The sequence below is a fragment of the Cetorhinus maximus genome, chromosome 30 (assembly GCF_964194155.1).
Source record: "Cetorhinus maximus chromosome 30, sCetMax3.hap1.1, whole genome shotgun sequence".
Taxonomy (NCBI): Eukaryota; Metazoa; Chordata; class Chondrichthyes; order Lamniformes; family Cetorhinidae; genus Cetorhinus; species Cetorhinus maximus.
The window spans coordinates 16,438,849-16,460,644 of record NC_135908.1 but is presented as its reverse complement, the minus strand read 5'-3'; the positions used below and the strand labels follow the sequence as shown (position 1 = coordinate 16,460,644).

The 21,796-nt window shown below is 40.2% G+C and overlaps 1 protein-coding gene across 9 annotated transcripts in view; it reads left to right on the top strand.

Moving 5' to 3' along the window:
• Positions 1–21,796, top strand: part of herc1 (HECT and RLD domain containing E3 ubiquitin protein ligase family member 1) — a 228,449-nt gene that overhangs the window by 130,030 nt on the left and 76,623 nt on the right. For 3 of the 9 annotated variants that reach the window (XM_078532510.1, XM_078532507.1, XM_078532503.1), the window contains exons 37-47: positions 1,833–1,916; positions 3,444–3,958; positions 6,379–7,175; positions 9,636–9,837; positions 10,274–10,434; positions 11,461–11,577; positions 13,945–14,176; positions 16,206–16,330; positions 16,641–16,861; positions 19,221–19,489; positions 20,296–20,348. In XM_078532510.1, coding sequence (XP_078388636.1) covers positions 1,833–1,916; positions 3,444–3,958; positions 6,379–7,175; positions 9,636–9,837; positions 10,274–10,434; positions 11,461–11,577; positions 13,945–14,176; positions 16,206–16,330; positions 16,641–16,861; positions 19,221–19,489; positions 20,296–20,348 — 2,776 coding nt within the window. The remainder of the gene's footprint in view (positions 1–1,832; positions 1,917–3,443; positions 3,959–6,378; positions 7,176–9,635; positions 9,838–10,273; positions 10,435–11,460; positions 11,578–13,944; positions 14,177–16,205; positions 16,331–16,640; positions 16,862–19,220; positions 19,490–20,295; positions 20,349–21,796) is intronic. The other 6 variants (XM_078532511.1, XM_078532504.1, XM_078532509.1 and 3 more) reach the window with 5 other exon arrangements.

Genomic DNA, 21,796 nt, shown 5'->3' with positions numbered 1-21,796 from the left:
CTCAAATATCCGTTTTGCAAAGGAGGATGTAGCTTTCATCTTTTTATAAAAATGAGGTGTTGAGTTATACAGATTTTCCTAACCTGTTGCAGTTTATAATGCAAACAATCACCAGTTGCTGGTCTTGAAACTCCAATGATTGAGCAGGTTGGGTTGATTTTTAGGATTCAACAAAGGAAAGGGCTCCAGTTACTCTATAGGAGCTCACCATCAGAAACGTAGTGAGCTCCTTGGTGGTACTTCTGCCTGAATGAAGGTCTGATTTTAAACGGTGTATATGGGTAACGGAGCAGATGAAAGGTATCTTTGTTGAAGCAGGAGCATTGAGACGAAGAGCACTTGGTTTTCTGTCAGTTCTGAGTGTTAATGTAGTATTGGGTTTTCTCAACAGTTGGCCGCTGTGGTAATGAATGACCAATTGATACAAAATTTATTTTAAAGTGTAATATTTTCAAAATATAAATAACTATCAAGATGAGCATTAGAATGTAAACAAAGAGCAGGGCACTGGATTTTTAGGGAGTATTGTTAGAGAAAGAGCGGTTAGCAACGACAACTTTTACAATCCCCTTAAGGGAACCAAATTTAGTGACTGACCACCCACCTCCCCCTCCACCACATGTAGAGATTGGTAACAAGATTCCACTTTTTGTAGCTGTTACTTTAACACAGTTCAAAACCAACGCAAATTACACATGAATTAACAGACAAATAATACTTCAAGTAAAAAGGTAAATTTCACTTAAGTGTTGATACAACAAAGATGTGTCTTACACAACCACAAGCATTCATATCACTCCTCACACATGTGGCACTACGTAGCTACAATGTTTTACAATATGCTGTTCTTCATTCACGCAGGGTAGGTCAGAAGTCCTAGCCAACAACACCTTTCACCTTTGAGTTTCATGGGTATGATTATCATCAGCGAGGCACACTTCTACAAACTTCCTCTTACTTGGGTCACAGACCCTGATGGTGTAGCTTTCCAGAGTTCCTCTTCAACCAAAAACACCCCAGTTCACGGTTTGGCCATTTCTGTGAAAACACACAGCTCTTTGGCGTCTCTGAGCTTTGCACCCAGCTTTCCAAGTTTTAGATCTTTTTAAACAACTCGCAGAGTGCTTCCAAGAGCTCCTGTCTCCTTTTCTATCAAACAGAAAAACTGACTTCTATCTGAGTGGTTTGCTTCTTCTCACGAGAGTTCCTCTTTCTATTTTTGTCTGTTTTCTTTGTGCCTTCACCCTCCACCTCCCCTGCTTGTAGCTCTCCTTATGTCTTCAGCTATCCTTTGTCTAGCTGTATGATTTCTGGTCTTAACTTCTTCCTTGTTGGAATTGCTTCCAGGTCAAGGGTTGTCAGGTCACATGGATCAGTATTTCAACTTATCCAAGAAAATTGCTATTGATCCCTTTACAATTGAAGCAAATTCTTAAGTTCTTTTCAAACATTCTTAAAAACTAAAACCGATTACAGACGGTTTAAAGAAATTGCAAATTTTCCTTCCTGTACTGCTACTGGGTCAAAGGTCACCATAAGGCATGATTCTCTGACTGCACTTAGTGCGTCTGAGGCTTCCTGAGGATACCTGAATATTTAAAACCAAAGTAAAAAAAAAATGCAAGCAATTTTCAGACTAGTAATTTTTATGCTAATTTACTACCTTGGCAAATCTTAGTTTAGATATTTAGGGAATTTACTATTCAACATGTGCTAGTCCAAATGTAGTTGCACTGGATGTTATTTGGGAAAACGTTATCATAAACTTTGCTACTTTCATTGATGTGTAGTACATTAAAATATATCTTTACTTGGTTTCCCTTTCCCTCTAGGAGCCCAAACTAGCTTTTGAAGATGTGGATGCAACGGAATTATACCCCTGTGTAATGTTCTACAGCAGCAACCCTGGTGAAAAGGTAAAGACTTTTTTTCCTATACCAGCACATCTTTGCTTTGGTAAAAATCGCAGGTATGTGTTCCCTGTTCATCCTCGAAAGAAGTTTCCATATAGCTGCTTGCAAATACTGCTCGTGTCACTGCAATATGTCCTACCATCAGCAGTGTAACCAAATTTTAAATGGTGAGCTCAGCATTTTTGCTCAGTTGCTACACTTGACCAGCTGGAGACTTCCTTCACTATTGGGCAGGTTCAGAAATCAAATGGGAGAGCTTGAAGCTGTACTACTAACTTAAAATGGTGAGGGAGGACAAACTAAGATGGCCAAATAAGTGTCTCTCTGCAATCGCCTATGATTTTTAGTAATTCTTTTCTACCAGTTCAGTTGCCCTAATTGTAGTCGATCTCCTGTATCTGCCTCACTACATGTTTCACCATCTGGGTAAATTTTCTGACTTGCAAGATTATTCCCACTGGTGCAGTTCAGACATGTGGGTGACAGAAACCAGGATTGTGCCACATCTCAACAGCTTTCTGCTCAACTCATGAATTATACAGTTGTCAGGGGGCCTATTTTGCATCCGTTACCATATCCTGAACCAGCAATAAAAAACTTTCTGAACAAAATTTAAATAAAGTTTGACTGGTTTATTTCCCTAAAAGTGTACAATAGATGTGCACTCCATGTTTTAACTTACCTTGTTGTCCCCTAAGTGACATTTAAGTACTGTGTCTGCTAAAACTTGTTCCAGTTCTCCTTGGAGACAAAGTAGGTGAGATGGCTGATTGCTGTGTGTCTTTGGGAGCCTCTGGAATTGAGGGGAACCCTAAGTTCTTGTGCCAGATTGAGATGACTCCTCTTCCACGTTCTGCCACATTTACTGCTACAGTAGTTGGTCTGGCTAATTCCTGGCATGTTGCTTGTTGTAAAGCAATGGGGTGCATGATGCTTAGTAGTGGCTTCTTTAAGGGACTATTAGCTGTGGCCAATTGCTGGGGACAGATGGGAAATCCCAATTCCTGCTTGGGGACATTTGACTGTTCTCTTTGATGCTTCAGAATGCCCTCCCCGAACAGCGGCAGTTCTTTTGCAGCTGAAAGTCTGAGATCTCTTCCTTGCTAATATTGCATCCCTTACTAGTATTATCAATCTGCAGACTAAACAAAACCCAAGATATCTTTCTTTCAAAGGTTTTCTCTCTGTTTTACAATTTGTTCATTGCTTGGTCCTGCTGGGTTTCTCATTGCTATTCTATAAATTGGGAATTTCATGCAATGAACTTTAGGTATGAACAAGAAATCTGCATGTAGAAATATACATTGCCTGAGGCTTAATGGACACGGGTGCTCCAGATGTTTGATTTATGTAGATATGAAAAATCTGTTACTGGAACTTACTTTTCCAGTAGCTTTTCCAATTTTAATTAATCTTAAAAAAAAATCAGTAATATAAAATTTCATTTAAAATAAATATTTTTAGTCACTTTTTAATTGAAGCCATGCCTTGTTTCTATTATAATTGAATGTGAACTTCTTTTGCTTCTAGGTTAAAATCTGTGAAATGCAGATGCGAGGCACACCAAGGGATCTACTACCTGGCGATCCTATCTGTAGTCCTGTAGCCACTGTGCTGGCAGAGGCCACGATCCAACTCATCCGTATTCTGCATCGTACAGACAAGTGGACCCACTGTATAAACAAAAATATGATGGATCGTTTGCAGAAAGTCAAATCTTGCATTAAAGAAGTCAGCCACAAATTAAAAAAGAGCCGCTCTGTGCAAAGCAGAGAGGAACATGAAATAAAAGAGGAGGGTAAGGAGGAGGAAAAAGGAAAGCATAGCAAGCATGGTTTGGCAGAGCTCACGGAAATCCAGCTGAGAACCCTGTGCACTGAGGTGTGGCCTGTGCTGGCAGTAATCGGTGGTGTGGATACAGGTCTTCGAGTTGGAGGGAGGTGCATTCACAAGCAGACTGGAAGACATGCCACTCTTTTAGGTGTGGTCAAGGAAGGGAGCGCTTCAGCAAAAGTGCAGTGGGACGATGCAGAAATAACGATAAGGTAGGTACTAATTAGCTAATTGGTTTTGGTTGCTAGCATTTATAGTGCGTGCGTTCATGCTCTCCTTCATTGGTAGAGGTATAGAATATAAAAGTAAGGATATAATGTTGGAATTGTATAAAACACTGGTGAAGCCACAACTGGAGTATTGTGTGCAGTTCTGGTCACCACATTACAGGAAGGACGTAATAGCTCTGGAGAGAGTGCAGCGGAGGTTTACAAGAATGTTGCCAGCGTTAGAAAAGTGTAGCTACGAGGAGAGATTGGATAGGTTGGGGTTATTTTCCTTGGAACAAAGAAGGCTGAGAGGTAACTTGATTGAGGTGTACAAAATTATGAGGGGAATAGCTGGAGTGGACAGGATAAAATTGTTTCCCTTGATGGGGAATTCTAGAACCAGGGGACATAGATTCAAGATAAGTGGCAGAAGGTGTAGGGGGGACATGAGGAACTTTTTTACGCAGAGGGTAGTGGGTGTCTGGAATTCGCTGCCCAAGTTGGTGGTAGAGGCAGAAACTTTAAACTCTTTTAAAAAGTATCTGGATCTGCACCTAAAGTGCTGTAAGCTGCAGGGCTTTGGGCCGGGTGCAGGAAGGTGGGATTAGAAAGGGCACCTGGGTGTCCTTGGGCTGGAATGGACAAGATGGGCCGAATGGCCTCCTGTGCTGTAACTTTTCTATGGTTCTATGCACTTTCTCTCTGTGCATATGTCGATATTAGATCTCCTTTAGTGTTGCCCACAGTGAGTTACAGGAGACACTGCTTTATAGCAAAGGAGGTTTTAGCAGCATTGTGAGACAGGAAATCTATTACAGAAAATTTTATACTTTTTAATACATGTAGATTATGCACATGGAGCTGTCTGGTATATTATGTTTATATAAAATGTATATTCCTATAGCAGGCACATTCAAAGCAAATGCAGGTTAGAGAATCAGTGTCAATGTTTGCAGCCTTAACATCCTCCAAGTGTAGCCCACTGTTGGAGAATGTGAAAACAGTGAATTAATTTCATAATAAAATATAAGTCTACAAAAATCTGTATTTTACATACATATTTGCAACACATTCAATATGTAGTTAGTCATGTAACTCTGGCTAGCTCTTTTTTTTCTTTCAAATTTTTTTCAAAATTGCTCGTTTTTGAACTGTGACAGGGCTGTGATTTTTTTTTTAATCTTTAAACATGAACAATGGAATGACATTTATTACATTTCCTGTAATAAATTAAAGTAATGGCCCGAATTTTACAATCAGCGGCAAGACAACAGCTCTCGCTGCTGACTTCAAAGAGAGCTTCCCACAAAGATCCAGCAATCTCTGGTGTGGTTTACCCCATTCCTGACAGCTGTTTAAATCTGGCACCAGGTCCAGGGGATCTCCAGACATGCAACAGCACTGATGTCAGTAAGCACTGTAAGAAACCAAGTCACATTGACGTATTCTCACAGACAGCAAATCAGGAAGATGAAATACTGGATCCCTTTACTTTACTTTTAATTTAAAATTTCAGATAGTGAAATAAACGATAGAAACTGAAATAAGTGAAATAAATGATAGAAACTGAAATAAGTGAAATAAAAGATAGAAACTGAAAGAAGTGAAATAAAAGATAGAAACTGAAAGAAGTGAAATAAAAGATAGAAACTGAAATAAAGATAATAAACTTTTACGATAAATTTCACATTTTTTAATGTGGAAAGTTGACATTTCACAAATATAAAATTAGCTTTTACAGAGCAAGACGAGGGCGTTTATGCCATTTTAAAAACCAGGTTACATCCCTTTCAGCAAGGTGCAACTTTTTCAAAGGTTTTACAGCGAGACTAAGTATGTAAGAGTGGAAGTTTTTGCCAGTTCATTGACTTCCATTGATTGCAGTCTGGAGGGATCTCAATAAAAAAAAGGGTAGAATCACTGACAACAATTTCTAGATTTCTGCATCTGGGTGTTTGTTATGTAGTATAATTTTAAAAATTACTGAGATGGAGTAGATTTTTACGAGAATTGTTCAATCTTCCTAATTTAACTTGGTGTGGATGTTGATTGGCAGTTAGCATTTGATGATTTCCTAATTTTAATTGCTGAATTCTTTTAATCGCTTTTTTTTGGATATAACATTAAAGAATTTGTAAAATGGACATTTAAAAATCTTGCTCGACTGTGCCATAAATGTGTATTTGCTTTAAAATTAGAGTTTAATACATTAAACTATCTAAAATAAGTTGCTCATTTATCTTTGCCTCTCTTCTCTTTTAAAAAGTGATTTTGGCTTTTTATTTTTGTGCTAGTCTGCTAATTCATAAACTTCATGTCTTTCTGCATCCATATACTTATTCTTCTATAACATAGTCTTCTGTACATTCCTCCTTTCTATCCCTCACTTGCTTTATCCCATGTCGTTCTGAATCTGATTAAAGCTTCCCTACTTCTTGGTCACCCAGTGACACACCACTGTATAACCTGGAGCCCTGTGACCCACTGCCTTTTGATGTCTCTCGATTCCGTGGGTTGACAGCTTCTCTGCTGTTAGACCTTACCTACCTAACTGGCATTCATGACGATGGAACCAAACAGAATGCAAGAAGGCACGAGAAAAAGCATAGGCATGAGTCTGAAGACAAAGCAGAGCTGGAGCAGAAACCCGAGGCAGAAGTCCCTAAAGAAACCATTGATCAACGAGTGATAACGCAGTCGTCTGAGGAGACGAAAAGTTTCATGCAAGGTGGAGCTCCCAGTTCTCGATCAGAAAATGACATTTCAACATGCACAATGGATTCTGTACATCTCAGTTTAGATTCTCAACACCATCTGCTAGAGGGAAAACGAAAATTTCATGAGCATGTACTTCGAAATCATGATTTAGTTCAGTCGGAAATTCGAGCAGTTCAGTTGTCTTACTTGTGTCTTGGTGCTATGAAGACACTTAGTGCTCTGCTTAGCTGTAGCAAGTATGCAGAACTGTTGCTGATCCCGAAGGTTTTAACTGAGAATGGCCATAATTCAGACTGTGCTGGGTCACCGGTTATTCAGGATGATGTGGAAATGAGAGCTGCACTCCAGTTTCTGATGCGCCACATGGTGAAACGAGCTGTCATGCGCTCGCCAATTAAGAGAGCGTTGGGACTGTCTGATCTAGAGCGTGCACAGGCCATGATTTATAAACTGATTGTGAACTCACTGCTGGACGATCAATTTGGTGGCAAAGTTAAACAAGGTATGGTTATTTCTGAATGCTAAGACGATGATGCTTAGACAGCCAGGCATTACTTGTCTGATACTTTGGCTAAGTCTATAATTCAGATATTTGAATGCCATAATGCTATAGTTTCCATGCTGAACTTCTTAAAATTGATATACAGCACAGTTAAATTGTCATACACGCATGAAAGTATAGCACAGTACTACAGTCAGTTTGATCAAGGTGCATCTTTTAAGATTTCTACAGGGCTGTTTTTTTACTTTTCTCCCCCTTTACAATTTGTAACCCCTTCGTGTTGCCCTGCACTAAAAATCATTTTCAAACTGAACAGCAGAAAATGCTCTCGGACTGCTGATAAATGGGGTGGCTGGAGGCCTGTGGGAATTTTTATTCATTCATGGGATGTGGGCGTCGCTGGCTAGGCCAGCATTTATTGCCCATCCTAAAATGCCCTCTGAACAAGGGCAATTAAAGAGTCAACCACATTGCTGTGGGTCTGGAGTCACATGTAGGACAGACTAGGTAAGGACAGCAGATTTCCTTCCCTAGAGGACGTTAGTGAACCAGATGGGTTTTTACAACAATCAACAATGGTTTCAGGTCATCATCAGACCTTTAATTCCAGATTTTAATTGAATTTAGCTTTCACCATGTGCCATGGTTGGATTCAAACCTAGGTCCCCAGAGCATTACACTGGGTCTCTGGAATACCAGTCTGGTGACAATACCACTATGTGACTGCCTTACCGCATTCTCTCTTTTTTGTGTGGTGGAGGGAGAAGATAACTTTGACCACAGGGATTTTGTCAGACCCCTTTTTTCATTATTCGATGGTTGCAAATGGCATGGGTAAGGGGTTCAACATTAGATCTGGACATCCACAAATAACTAAAGCCCCTGTTCATCGCAAAAATCGATTTAGCTCTCCAGTAAAAGGAATAATTATCAGGTCTATTTCTCTCAGTTCATTACTGGTTAATGGTAAGGTTGTGCTGAGTATGAAGTGGGGGAAACATGTTTAATGTTCACACTGGCTGCTTTGCTTATTGTGCAAAGAGAAGCATATCCCCTATGTAAATTCTTATTTACCAGTGGCCCAATTCTCCTTATGACAACTTTTCTGTCAATCTTAACCTATTGCTAGGGTGCAAATAGTTTGACAGTGCAGCAAATGATCTGAATCTCTATACTTGAATTTGTGTAATTTGGTTTTACTGCCTAAATACCGTTACTTTATGCACAAAGTCTGAAAGCAATGGAAATGACAAATAAGATGTTCCTATAAATCTTATCCCATTTCTACTGCTTCCAAACTTGCAAAATTGCAAAGGATGACAAAACAGATAGTAAGAGTTAGAAAAAGGGAGTATGAAGAGAAACTTGGGATATCAAAATTAACACAACAAAATTTTACAATTGTATTAGGAAAAGATAGTGTGGTCAGGAGCATTGTGGGCCCCTTGAAAACTGATAACAGTGATATTACTTAGCATTAGTATCTACGGTGGAGAAAGAGATCAGCATGTCAATATCCCAAGGAAACTAATATTGAGTCAGGGACTGGGGATCGCCAATATTAATGCAATCAAAATAACAGTAATGAAGAAAATAATCATAGAATTGCAGAGTAGTTATATCACAGAAGGAGGCCGTTTGGCCTGTTGTGTCTGTGCTGGCCCTCTGGAGCAATTCACCTAGTGCCATTTCCCTGCCTTTTCCCCATAGCCCTGCAAATTTTGACTCTAAAGAGTGACAGGTCCTCAGGCCCACATCATATTCATCCCAGGGTCTTAAAGGAAATAATTAAGAACATTGCAGATGCCCTAACTATAATCTTCCAAAGTTCTCTCGATTCACAAACTATTCCTTTTGGATTGGAAAATTGTGCATTTTTAAAAAGTAAAGCTTACACAAACTAGGGTTGAACTCACCTGGAATTTGTAAGATTCAGGGGTGATTTGGTTGCTATTTTTTTTTCAAGATATCAAGGGGAGCAGGTAGATGGAGAGAAACTGTTCTCACTGTTTTTGGGGCAGTCAAGGACCAAGAGGAATAGTCTAAAGATTACAGCCAGACCTTTCGGGAGTGAAATTAGGGAACACTTCTTCACACACAGGGTGGTAGAAGTTTGGAACTCTCTCTTCTGGAAATAGCAATTGATATATCAGTTGTAAATTTTAAAGCTGAAATTGATAACTAATTATTGATCAAAGGTGTTAAGGGATATGAAATGTCTACTCCTATCCCTACTTTCCAATATATGTATTTTTATTCCAATATTGAAAAACCTATGCTACCCTCACAGGTTGTGAGTCCCCAAAGTTTATATAGTTCAGCCTGTTTTATTATTCGTGCAAAAGAACCTGTTTGTTCAAACAGGACTTGGATGTTACATTTTTAATAGTCAGCAAATAATTGGCTGTGCACAGTTTACTGTTTGCTAGTTTGTAAGTTCCTACTTTTATAAATTCCTAGCAGATGTCTCCCAGCAGCCTGAAGAAATGGATGCTGCAATGCAGGCACAAACACCTGTTACTACCAGCCCTTCTGCCTCCAGCACCACTTCGTTCATGAGCAGCTCTCTCGAGGACACCACCACTGCTACCACCCCCGTCACTGACACGGAAACCGTGCCTGCCTCAGAATCGCCAAGTGTAATGCCACTCAGCCTTCTACGGTATGTGCTGTCACACACTCACCTTAGCTATTTTAGTGACTGAAAAACGCTCAAACCTGTAATTATTTATGAAAACAAAAAAAAAAGTTCAGAGATACTTAGTTGGAATTCATTACTAAGTAACCCTTGTTGGATGATGTGAATGTCTTCACTAATGACTGTGCCATCTGATTATGAACTTTAACTTAGAGCCGTTTAAACTAAATTAGAATGTGTAAAGAAAATTAAATCTGGCGCCTCATCTTGTAAATGTTTTATGATATGTTGGTTGTGAGCACAGTTTTGTACAAGTATTGAAAATTTACAGCAATGTGTGATGCTTTAAGGATGGAGAAGGAAGGATTAGACCAGATAGTAATGTTTACGGACATGTGCTCATAATGCTCCACGGATCTTTATTGTGAAAGAAATTAATCTATAATATTGTTTCTATCAGCCAAATGTTCTCCAGTTATCCAACAACCACATTACTGCCCACTCGACGGGCACAGACCCCACCTGTTTCCTCCTTGCCAACCTCACCTTCAGAAGAGGTGGGTAGACGACAGAGCCTCACTTCACCTGAGTCCCAGCCCACCCGACCAACAAACCGAACAGGTACTGAAATGAATGACTTGAGTAGAGGCTTGGTCTGGTTTTATTTCTTTTCATCAGCTATCAGTTTACAAATTTTCATGGGTTGTATCCACAGTACTTGGTGACAAGACATCAGGGACTTGTTTTCACCACATTGGTAGAAAGACAATTTAATACCTCATAGACTACATAGTAGAGTTTTGTTAAACAAATTGTAGCAAATAGTGTTTTTAAAAAAAAGTTATCCATTATCTCCTGCCACCACATTGGAACAGGAAGTTGATGCCACTGACATCATTGATTTGCACCCCCTGTTACTGCCTCCTGCTCTGTTGTTTCACTTGCTGCCCCTCTCGCTGCTTTGTTCAGGGAGCAAGGCAATGTGTGAGGCGGCAAGGGTTGGGAGTGGGGCAGCACGAAGGCCAACGAGAGGGGCAGTGAATGGGAAGCTGGCCAGGCAGTGAGTAAAGTGGCGAGTGAGGCAGTGAGGAGTTGGGAGTGGGGTAGCGATTGGCAGGCGTTCAAAACATCATTCTTTGATACAGGCAGCTACATGCAATGTTGTTGCCAGTAATGTCACAGGCACAGTGAATGCATGTGTGGTGAGTGCGGTCCCTGCAGTTGCAGTGACAGCAAATGCAGCCAAGAATTTATTCTCCACGTACCAAATACACCCAGCTTTTTACTTCATGTTCAGGTCTGAAAGTCAATGGGTTTGACTGGTTTGTATAATTGAAATTGCTTCTACTGGAACTTGCTCTTCAGCAACTATTTCTGTAGCTCCTTGCTCATCCCAAAAAAACTCAACAAATTATTTCCAGTGACAAAAAGAGGGGATATGGAAGAAAAAAAAAGTGAAATCAGACTTTTGCAGCATGTAGAGGAGAATGTGCTTTACAAATTTTCTTAGTACTCTATACATGATCTCAGGCAACTAACATTTCTTTAAAACGAACAGATTTTTTGTAGCAATCGATATTAGAAACTAATTATTAAATATAATTCTGAACTGTCACTAGCTAATTAAGTTTTTGCTTATTTTGCTAGCCTCTTCTGATCCTAGTAGCAGACTTTCAACTTCGCCACCGCCACCACCCATTGCTGTGCCTCTTTTGGAAATGGGTTTTTCACTCAGACAGATCACAAAGGCCATGGAAGCCACAGGTAATTAAATTTGCACTAATATAGTAATGACCTTTCTGTAATGGATCAATCCCCTGATAGAAGAACACATTAGAAACTTTGGAATTAGAAAAGTCCACTAGATCCATCAAGGAAAGGAAGTTTGTTCTGGCCCTAGCCTTGTTTGAAGCTTGTTTTAATTTTCAGTTTGTGTCCGTTTAATTTAATTACAGCCCTGTCCGTTGCTGAACAGTTAGACAGCCCGGCATTTTCAAATCATGGATCATGTTCCACTCCATCTTTCCTCCAGTGAAAACAAGCTCACCTGAGAGTCTGTCCCTGTGATACAGCCTTGAGTTCTAAAAGCATGACTCTCTCTAGTGTGACGCTCTGAGGCATAAAGTATTCTAAATGTAGCTGTCCCTGTGAACTAGGCAAGTTCTATATGCACATTCTCATGCCTAGCCTTGTTGACAATGATCCTATTAATTGGTTGTTGCTTCATATCAAGAAGGTGCTGTGACTTGCAGTTGTTAGCTTTCTGAGTAAGGAAGAAAATGACAGTTCAGAATCCGCCAGTGGGAGTAAATACTTCAGTTTAGATTTCGAGAATCACTGCTACTCGATCTATACCTACCGATGTCGGCATGCGCCCGACATGCATGAACGTAATATGATGCACGATATTTCGTTCGGGCGCGCAGCCAACTCTGGCGTGCACCAGCCGATAATTGAAAGGATAACAAGCTCATTAACTTGAAATTTACGCTGCCCGTCCAACCCAGCGGTTGGCAGGCAGGCGAAAAGGCCAAGCGGCCTTTACATTTTTTAGGAAATCTCATCCACGAGCGGGATGAGGCTTCCTAAAGCTAATACAAATTAAATAAGAACATTATTTTGAAATTAAAAACATGCCCCATCTCTTGTGACACAGTCACATGAGGGGACATGTTTCATTAAATTTTTATGGTCTTTATTATTTTTTTTAAAAAGCGCTTCAATCTCCCTGAGGCAGCTCCAATGATGCCACTGACATCATTGATTTGCGCCCGTTGTTACTGCCTCCGGCTCTGTCACTTCACTCGCTGACCCTCTCGCTGCTTTGCTCAGGGAGCAAGGCAACGAGTGAGGCAGCAAGGGCAGCTCCGTGCCTCAGGGAGATTAAAGCGCTCTTTTGGGCGCATGCCCAAACTGCGCGCCAGACCCACTCTCCCTCCCCCTGCCCGCACAGGTAGCGTTCAGTGCTGCTGCTCATGATCCACGCAGGGCAGGCCTTAATTGGTCCGCCCACGTGAAATCGCGGTGCGGAGCTGATCGCGGTTGGCGTCCCAACCACCCTGCCCGCTCCCGCCCGATGAGGGAAAAATTCTGGCCATTGTGTCATTAGGGGCAGCACACTGTGACATTGTTAAGATTTTATATCCTTGTAAATTATTGTAATCTTTTTCCCTTCCCCATCTTACTGAGTGACATCTTCCTTCACAAACACCCTTTCTGTTTCCTGTGTCACTCCTTAGCTTATTTGCTTAATTGATGTTGATCATTTTTAAATTCTGTTTATCGCTTATTTATCACACAATCACGTAACTTTTTATCATGAATAAATAATATAATGTTACAAGACTTGCTCCTAACCCCTCACAAATCATCCCTCTATCCCAGCCCCTAACATATCGTATGAACAAAAATCTTCTGCTCACTTGATAGCTTGTCTCAGATAGCTTCTGCTTCCAATTTAGAATATAATTTCCAGCCTATACTTAATTTTGCATTAATTCCATGAACTATAACCTTCCTAAAAAATCTTGTATGTGGGACTCTGATTCTTTTTGAAAGTAGAATGTCTTTGGGAGCTAGCCAGGATTTCTACTAAAGCAAGCAGTGGCACAACCTCTGTATTTGAAATGCAGTTTTGCAAATTAAACTGGTAGATCAGTTCTTGTACAATAATCGCAGATGTGGAGATGCTGTTGCAAAGGATAGAGTAGTCCCCTTTATGCTAAGTGCATTTGATAAGAAATGTGCAGTTTCAACATGCCTTGCTTCCTATTGCCTTGCTGTAGGTGTGCCAATTTTAAAAAGTTGACTTCACTAGCTTTCACGCCTTGCACAAGTTGTGTGGGGTGGGGCATCACAATTCTGCGTTTATTGTACGATCATGTTCTGCACAATAATCTTGTCCTGAGGGTTTGCTATACAGCTTGAGCAAGTGAGAAACCTCACCTGGGAGGGGTTTTGCATAACTTCAGATAATAGTTTTCAGGTTTCCCTTGTATCACAGCATAGATTATCATTCAAAAATAAAGTGTTGAACAGCAAGATTTTATACTTCTAACTGATTTTAATAACAGGAAAAACCATTTTTTTGAATTGGCTAAGTTCTGTATTTTTATATAAAAACTGCATTAGGTGCCAGAGGAGAAGCAGATGCCCAGAATATCACGGTGCTGGCCATGTGGATGATAGAGCACCCAAGCACAGAGGAAGATGATGAGTCACAGTCTGCAGTCACTTCAGACTCATGCCATGGGGCAACCGCTTCAGGCAACAGTGATAAGTCCAGAGACCAGGGCTACTTCCAGTCACCTGGAGAAATACCTGCTGTCGATGCCACGGAGCTGGAGGAAGGGTTTAGTGAGGGGTATGTTGGTGCCTTTTGCTATTCAAGGGTAACTACTTTCAGAAACTGGAGTAAGACAATTTTACGGTTGCACCATGTGAACTTTGCTCTGAAAAGAGCAGTTATTACCTTAAAAGATTTCCTTAGAAGAACTGACAGGCCTCAATATTTCGGGGGGTACTCTGTCTGGAGGAATGACTGGTTAAGGTAACAGTTTACATGGTGTAACCATAAAATCATCTTACTCAGTGTTACTGCTGTCACCATGAAAACCTTCAAACAACTTTTAAAATTGAAGTATAACCTTCCAATTCACTGTCTGTATAGTTATCACCAAAAATGGTAGGATTGAGTATAGTGGGAAGTAAGAATGTTAATTTCAAACAAACCCAAGCTGTCTTGAACCTGCCCGTATTTGGTTTTAACGGGAGCAGGATGGAGGGTCCTGACTAATCTGCAATCAGGATATGGATCCGTCATTGAAACCTTCTTAAAGATGGCAGTGTGCCTCCATTTTAACTCCTTTTGCATTTTTCACTGATGTCATCTGGGTTATCCAGGCCTCTGGACCTGCCAGGTAAAGGGAGATGAGAAGGACTGCATCCATAAAGTAATTGTTTTTACAGCATGTGTGCCAGGAGGAGCAACAGTGCTTCCTCCTGGCCCAACAAGCTTAACCTGTAATTTAGCTTCACCTTCTTCCCCCCCACCCCACCCCCCCCTCGCCCCGCCCCAACCACTCAATCCCACCATAGTGATCTCTTCCCCCTGATCTCTTTCTCTTTCCACCCACACACTCCTTGGCTGTGGCCCTTTCCAGAGCCTTGCTTGCCCAGCAGGCAACCAAACCTACCAGTCCAGTTGGCTTTTGGGTGAGAAATCTGGCGGTGGTGGGGGTGAAAAACACTTTACAGCTGGGGGGTAACTAGCACTTCGGGGTATCCTAAGCATAATTCCTCCATTGCCCCACTGCACTGCATCCCACCCCCACCCCTGCCAGGTAGGTGCAGTTTACCTGCTGTTGTATTTTACTACAGAATTGGATTTATAGGTCTATTTATATACATTATTTCCTACATTCTAAGTGACAACACTTCAGAAGTACTACATTGGCTGTAAGATGCTCTGGTGGCTGTGAAAAGTGTTATATAAATGCAATAAAAACAGGAAATGCTGGAAAAGTTCAGCAGATCTGGCAGCATCTGTGGAGAGAGAAACAGAGTTAATGTCTCGAGTCCGTACGACTATTCTTCGGAAGTTGTTCATTAGTCGTAAAGCACTATTATATGTCACAAGGATATGAAAGCATCTGTATAAGTGCAATTCTTTTCTTTCTATACATTTTATACCGAAAGATAGAATTTCCAAGTATGGTTATGTAGAAATATTTTTTTCAATTAAACTTCTTTTATTAAGACTGTCAAGTATAATGTCTTACATACAGTAATACCTTTTTTGAAAGGTCCGATTCAGCGAAAGTCTTTTAATCCATTAACTTTGCTTTTCATTTTTGGAAACTTTAAAGAATTTGCATTTATATAGACACTTTCCTATCCTTTTGACATTTAATAGTGCTTTACAATTAATGGATCACTTCTGAAGTGCAGTTACTCTTATGTAGGCAGTTGGGGAAAGCAATTTGGTCTGTTGGCAAGGAGTGTTCCACTTGGGTTTGTGATTTTCTTTCAATTTCTGCTTTTTTCTATAGAAAGCATCTAAAACAAAATTAAAGATCACTTAAAACTCTGTGGCCTTTGCCATGATCCGTTGGGGTGCCATACTGGCAGCTGAGAGAATTGAGCATTATTTCATATATCAAAAAGATTCAAGTACAAGGTTTTCTACACTGAGCTCATTTGCACAAGATAACTAGATCCAAAAGACAAAATCCTACAGGATACTTTTCCGAGAAATCCTCAGAATCTTCCTGAATCTTTTAATACATTCTTCTAAAAAACAGTCTAGCCAAGAATTGCAATTAACCACTACATTATTTATTGTTTTATAAATTAGCTTTTTTCAGTGCCTTTATGCCCCATGTTTTTTGCAGCCCAAATCGATTGGATCAAGAGGAGAATGGATCATCTAACAATGCACCTTCTTCCAGAAGCCGTTCAACTGTCACTAGGAGACAAAAGTTTGAGCTGGCAGCTCGGACTCTGTTAGCACGTGCAGGTGATTAAAAAATTCTTACACAAAACCTATGACATAAAATGTTTAAACAAGAGTCTGGCTGGGTAATCGTTTTTTTTTTAACTGTTCAGTAAGGTATGGAATAATATGAAGAATGCAGGTTACTAATGTGATCTCATCTAGAAAAAGTTCCAAGTTCACAGTACAAAAAGTACAGTTTGCATTGTTGACGCATTTGAAATCCAAGATAAAGTGAATTGCTCTGCTTTTCAGTTTATGAATGAATTGTTTTCATATGCATTACACCGGCGTTTAATAATTGGATAAAGTGCTTTTCATTTTAAAATTGCAGCAGGTCTGTACCGTTCAGTTCAGGCACATCGAAACCAAAGCCGGCGAGAGGGGACATCAATGCCACAAGACCCAGGTGGCCTCTATGACTTTAACCTTGATGAAGAATTGGAGATTGACCTGGATGATGAAGCCATGGAAGCCATGTTTGGTCAGGACTTTGCAAGCGATAGTGATATATTGGGAATGTGGATTCCAGAGGTACTGGACTGGCCAACATGGGTGTGTGGTTGCAGCTTGTGCTGCTTTTGCTTACTTACTTTAAGCTTATGCTCTAAACTTGTTTTCAGTGTGGAGTATTTTTTAGCCCTGTTGACCGTATTGGCAACATTGGGAAAGTAACATTTAAGGTTCAAAGAGTAAAAGAAGTCCCAAATTTATTTAAGCATGTGAGTTTATTTTATATAGGGAGATTCTAGAATTAGAAGCCTGGAATTTTCTTGGAACTAAGGGATGAGCTAAAGCAATGAAATCAATTTAAAGGCTTGCTTGGTAGGTTTTTGAATGACCATTTACTGCAATACTTAAGGTATCAATGCAGATTCAACAGTGAAAAACCTATTTACATGTATTTGTTCCAGAATCCTAGAAGTTACAGGAGCAGCTCCAAGGAAATTCTATGCCATTAAATTTCACTGTATAGGAGGAGGTTATTTGGCACTCTGTGCTGTTTTTCTGAAGTTCCCTTTCCCCCATACTTGTAAAAAAAAACTTTACATTTTTAAGCCAAGATGAGTGAGACTCAGTGGGTCTGCTTACTGTTGCTGCTTGTTTCTGTTTACATAAAAGTCAACTCTTTGCATGCTTCTGTCTAACTGAATGGCTTGGAAATAAAAGCAAATGGGGGGATAGTTCACAAGTTTAAGTAATTGTGCAGAAGTGAAGTTGATTCCGTCACACTTGATTAGATTATTTAGTTGGAGCAAAAGGTCCTATTGAGCCAAAGCTTTCTGACTTGACAAATGCCACTCAGTAACATTATTGCACTTTGTGTAAAGCAGCAGAATCTTCGCTCAGTGTAACTCAAAATGGAGACCTGATCACTATGCTGAATACTTCACAATTGCACATTTCCCTTGTTCTTTAATATTACTCTGGAGATTATAGCTTCAAAAAATGGTATCAAATGTTCCTGATACAAAAGCCCTGTTTTCTTCAAGAGATATTTAGCCATCATCCTTCCTTTAAAAATGGATCCATTTTCTTTTGTTTTAGCTTCATCCACACACCATAGGAGTAGAAGCTTGCTTTATCAGCTCTGGGAAAGCCACCTATTTAAGAAAGAAAAACCTTGCATTTATATATGCCTTTCGCACGCTCAAGGAATCCAAAAGTGCTTCACAGAAAATCAAGTACTTTTGAACTGCAGTGTTACAATGTAGGAATCTGGGCAGACAATTTGTGATAATGAGATAAGTAGACAGGCAATCTGTTTCACTGATATCAACCAAGTACATGCTCGCTAGTTGGCCATGTATTAAACTGTCAATGGTGACTGGTTGAGACCTTAGTGTTCCACAAATTAGTGCATACACCACTGAGTTTCTATGAACCTGTGGTCTTGTTTCATGAATGATATAGCATTGTTATTACTGGCTTTAATTTGGGCTGTCAAAGTTATTGAACTATAACTTTAATGTAAAGCAAGTCCTGTTAATTTCACTTGGACCAGCAAACTATTGTCCTAATGCTTTGTCCATCACCACAGCTACTAGGAGTGGATCATCCTTTTCACTATGTGAATGTTTATGGAACTCTAGTTACTTGGTCTCAAATGAAGTAATTTTGGAAACATTGATATTTATTTGTTCCAAACCATGCAGAAACAGTGGTCCCAGTACATTGTCCAAGGACCGGATAGATAAATAGATGGTTGAATGCATTCTGCATTGCTGTCATTTTGTAGGGATGATGCACGGAGCGGGGAGGTGAAGGCCAAAAGTTAAGGCTATTCTACCTGGCCCACTACTGCTCCTCCCCCATCTCTTAATGAGGTAGCTGTTTTATAGTGCTTCCAAGACAGTAATTTGAATGAACCTCAAGTTACTAAGGCATAATAGCTTCATAATATATTTAGTAGCTTGCTGTGACTTCTGGGTCTACAGCAGTGTAGTCCTATTCAGTAAAGAGCTTAAATTAAGATAGATAATCCTACTTTTAATAAGACTTTCTTTCATCAAATTATTTGCATCCTCCACACTCCATTATCCCCTCTAAGCCTGCAGCAGTGTAGGATTTGTGGACATAGAAGTTGGCAGTTCAGTTTAGCTTCAGTTGAAAGCCCAGGTCCTTATTTGATCACTTAAGGTGAAGCACCATCACAACAGCATGTTAATGTGTGCTGAGCTTGACTGCTTCGGAGTTTCCTCCGAATCAGTCAAGCTAAGTTTTACTCTTGTGCCCTATGGAATATGCATATTGTTCAAAGAATAAAGAAAATCCCTTAACACAGTTACTAACATTTTGCTTTTGCTACTCTTTTGAAATTGTTTATGATTGCCTTGAGCCCCTGGCGTATTAATTGTTTGAGATTTTTTTGTAAATATTCCCTCCCCTAATTGATCCCTTGATCTCTCTGCAGCATGTTTGTGAGTCTGATGAAAGAGATGAAGTAGTCATCTGTGAGCTCTGTGATGTAAATGTCGCCCAATTTAATCATCACATGAAGAGAAACCATCCAGGCTGTGGGCGCAGTGCCAACCGGCAGGGCTACCGCAGCAATGGGTCCTATGTTGATGGATGGTTTGGTGGTGAGTGCGGGAGTGGAAATCCATATTACCTCTTATGTAGCAGCTGTAGGGACAAGTACCTGGCCACGAAGAGCAAGACAAAGGCCCCAGTTTCAGAAAGGTGAGATATGAGACATTTTCAAATAATTGTGGACATAATACAACTTGCCTCCTAAATTTTCTAGGGAGATCTTTTGAATGCAAATAAGTGTATGAATTCTGATAAATACTGAAAGTTTTCTTCCATGAATCAGTGTTGTTAAATATCAGCAGGGTCTGTGAGTTAAATGTAGAAATTTTATTAAAGCATTTTAACTTTTTGAAAATCTCAGCAAAATATTAATATTTTGATCAGTAGGCACCAATATTTAAGTACAGTTAATCTCAAACTTTCTGGTTTAATATGTTAAAGGGCTTTTGATGATGAAATGATGTCTTCGCAGGGAGGTTCACTAGCGTGGTTGGGGAAGATTTAAACTAAATTTGCAGGGGGGTGGGCATCAGCACATAGAAGTAGGGAAATCTTAAGGGAAAAAGTAAATGTTGAAGATTTCCTTGACTTATATTTGAAGTAGAGCAGTAGTTCTCCAACGCTTTCCCTTGGCCAAATAATGCATCAAAGAAATATTATTTCTCATTTTGCTGCTTGGGGGAACTTGCTGCCACTGGGTTTGCCCACATTACAGTAACAACTCCTGAGAAAAAAGTAATTAATCGTGTGAAGCATCAACGTTGCTTCAATGTTATCTGTGCAAGAAAATAATGCAGATAGCCCAGCACAACCCTCATCAGCAGCTTTGGAAATTGAATCTGGAGTACATCTCTATCCACAACCAACATGGTTAAAATAACTGGATCTGACTGAGCTCGGTTTTTTTATGATTGATATCTCTGTTACTAGAAAAATGAGTATTGTTCATTTTACAGATACAAAGGCCAGGCACCAGATCTGATAGGCAAGCAGGACAGCATATATGAAGGTATTTGCTTAACCACTGACCATTTAAGTAACATGACCATTTAAATTTGATAAGAGACATTTTAGTCCTTCTTTAGTCCTGGATGTGAGAGCTGCTGGCAAGGCCAGCATTTGTTGTCAATCCCTTGAAGATGGTGGTGAGAGCTTTCTTAAAATGCTGCAATCCATCTTGTGTAGGTGCACCCACAGTGCTGTTAGGGAGTGAGTTCCAGGATTTTGCTCTGGTGACAGTGAAGGAGTGGCGATATAGTTATAGTCGCTTGGCAGTACAGAACTTGAGTATTGCTGAAAAAAGCAAGATTGCAAGAATACCAAATTTCAAAGGGAAATTTGATATTCTTGCAATTCAGTCCTGATGTGTGTGAGATGAAAAGCTTTGACAGCATGTCTCTTTTGTTTGACGATATAGTTCCAAATCGGCATAGTGTGTGGAGGGGAACTTGCAGGTGGTGGTGTTCCCATGCATTTGCTGCCCTTGTCTTTCTAGGTGGCAAAGGTCTTGGATTTGGAAGGTGCTGTCCAAGGAGGCTTGCTGCGTTGCTGCAGTGCATCTTGTAGAGTATGCACACTGTTTCACTGTGCACGGGTAGTGGAGGGAGTGAATTCTTAAGATGGTGGATGGGGTGCCAATCAAAGTGGGCTGTTCTGTCCTGGATGGTGGTCACCTTCTTGAGTGCTATTGGAGCCGCACTCATCCAGGCATGTGGAAAGTATTCCATCACACTCCTGACTTGTGCCTTGTAGATGGTGAACAAGCTTTGGGGACTCAGGTGATGAGTTTACTCGCTGGAGAATTCAATCTCTGACCTCCTTGTAGCCAACAGCATTTATATGACTGGTCTAGTTCAGTTTTTGGTCAATGATAACTCCCAGGGTGTTGTTAGTGGGGTATTCAGCAATGGTAATGCTTTGAATTTTAAAGGGAGATGGTTAGATTCTCTCTTGTTGGAGATAGTCATTGCCTGCCAATTGTGTGGCATGAATGTTACTTGCCACTTATCAGCCCAAGCAACATTTGTGCCACATAGTAGCATACAGTACAGCAATTATGTCACTATTAAGTTTAAATTTTGAGGATGAAGTTTTCTGGTTATTTTTCTGATCTCTCCTTTTACTTTTATGTGAGGGCGTATACCATGCTAGACTGGCACTAGTGATGCTCAAAAGCAACACTGGTCTACTTCCAATCATAGAAACAGGAGTATGCCATTCAGCCCCTTGAACCTGTTTTGCCATTCAATTAGATAGTAGCTAGTCATTATTCAGACTCCATCCACCTACTTGGGTCTAAATGCCTTCATTCCCTTGGCCAGCAAAAATCTATTGATCTTCGATTTAAAATGATTAGTTGAGCTCGCATCTACTGCTTTTTGCGCACTCTTCTCTCACCCTTTGCGTCCAGAAATGTTTTTCAACTTCTTTCCTGATTGGCCTAGCTCTGATTTTAAT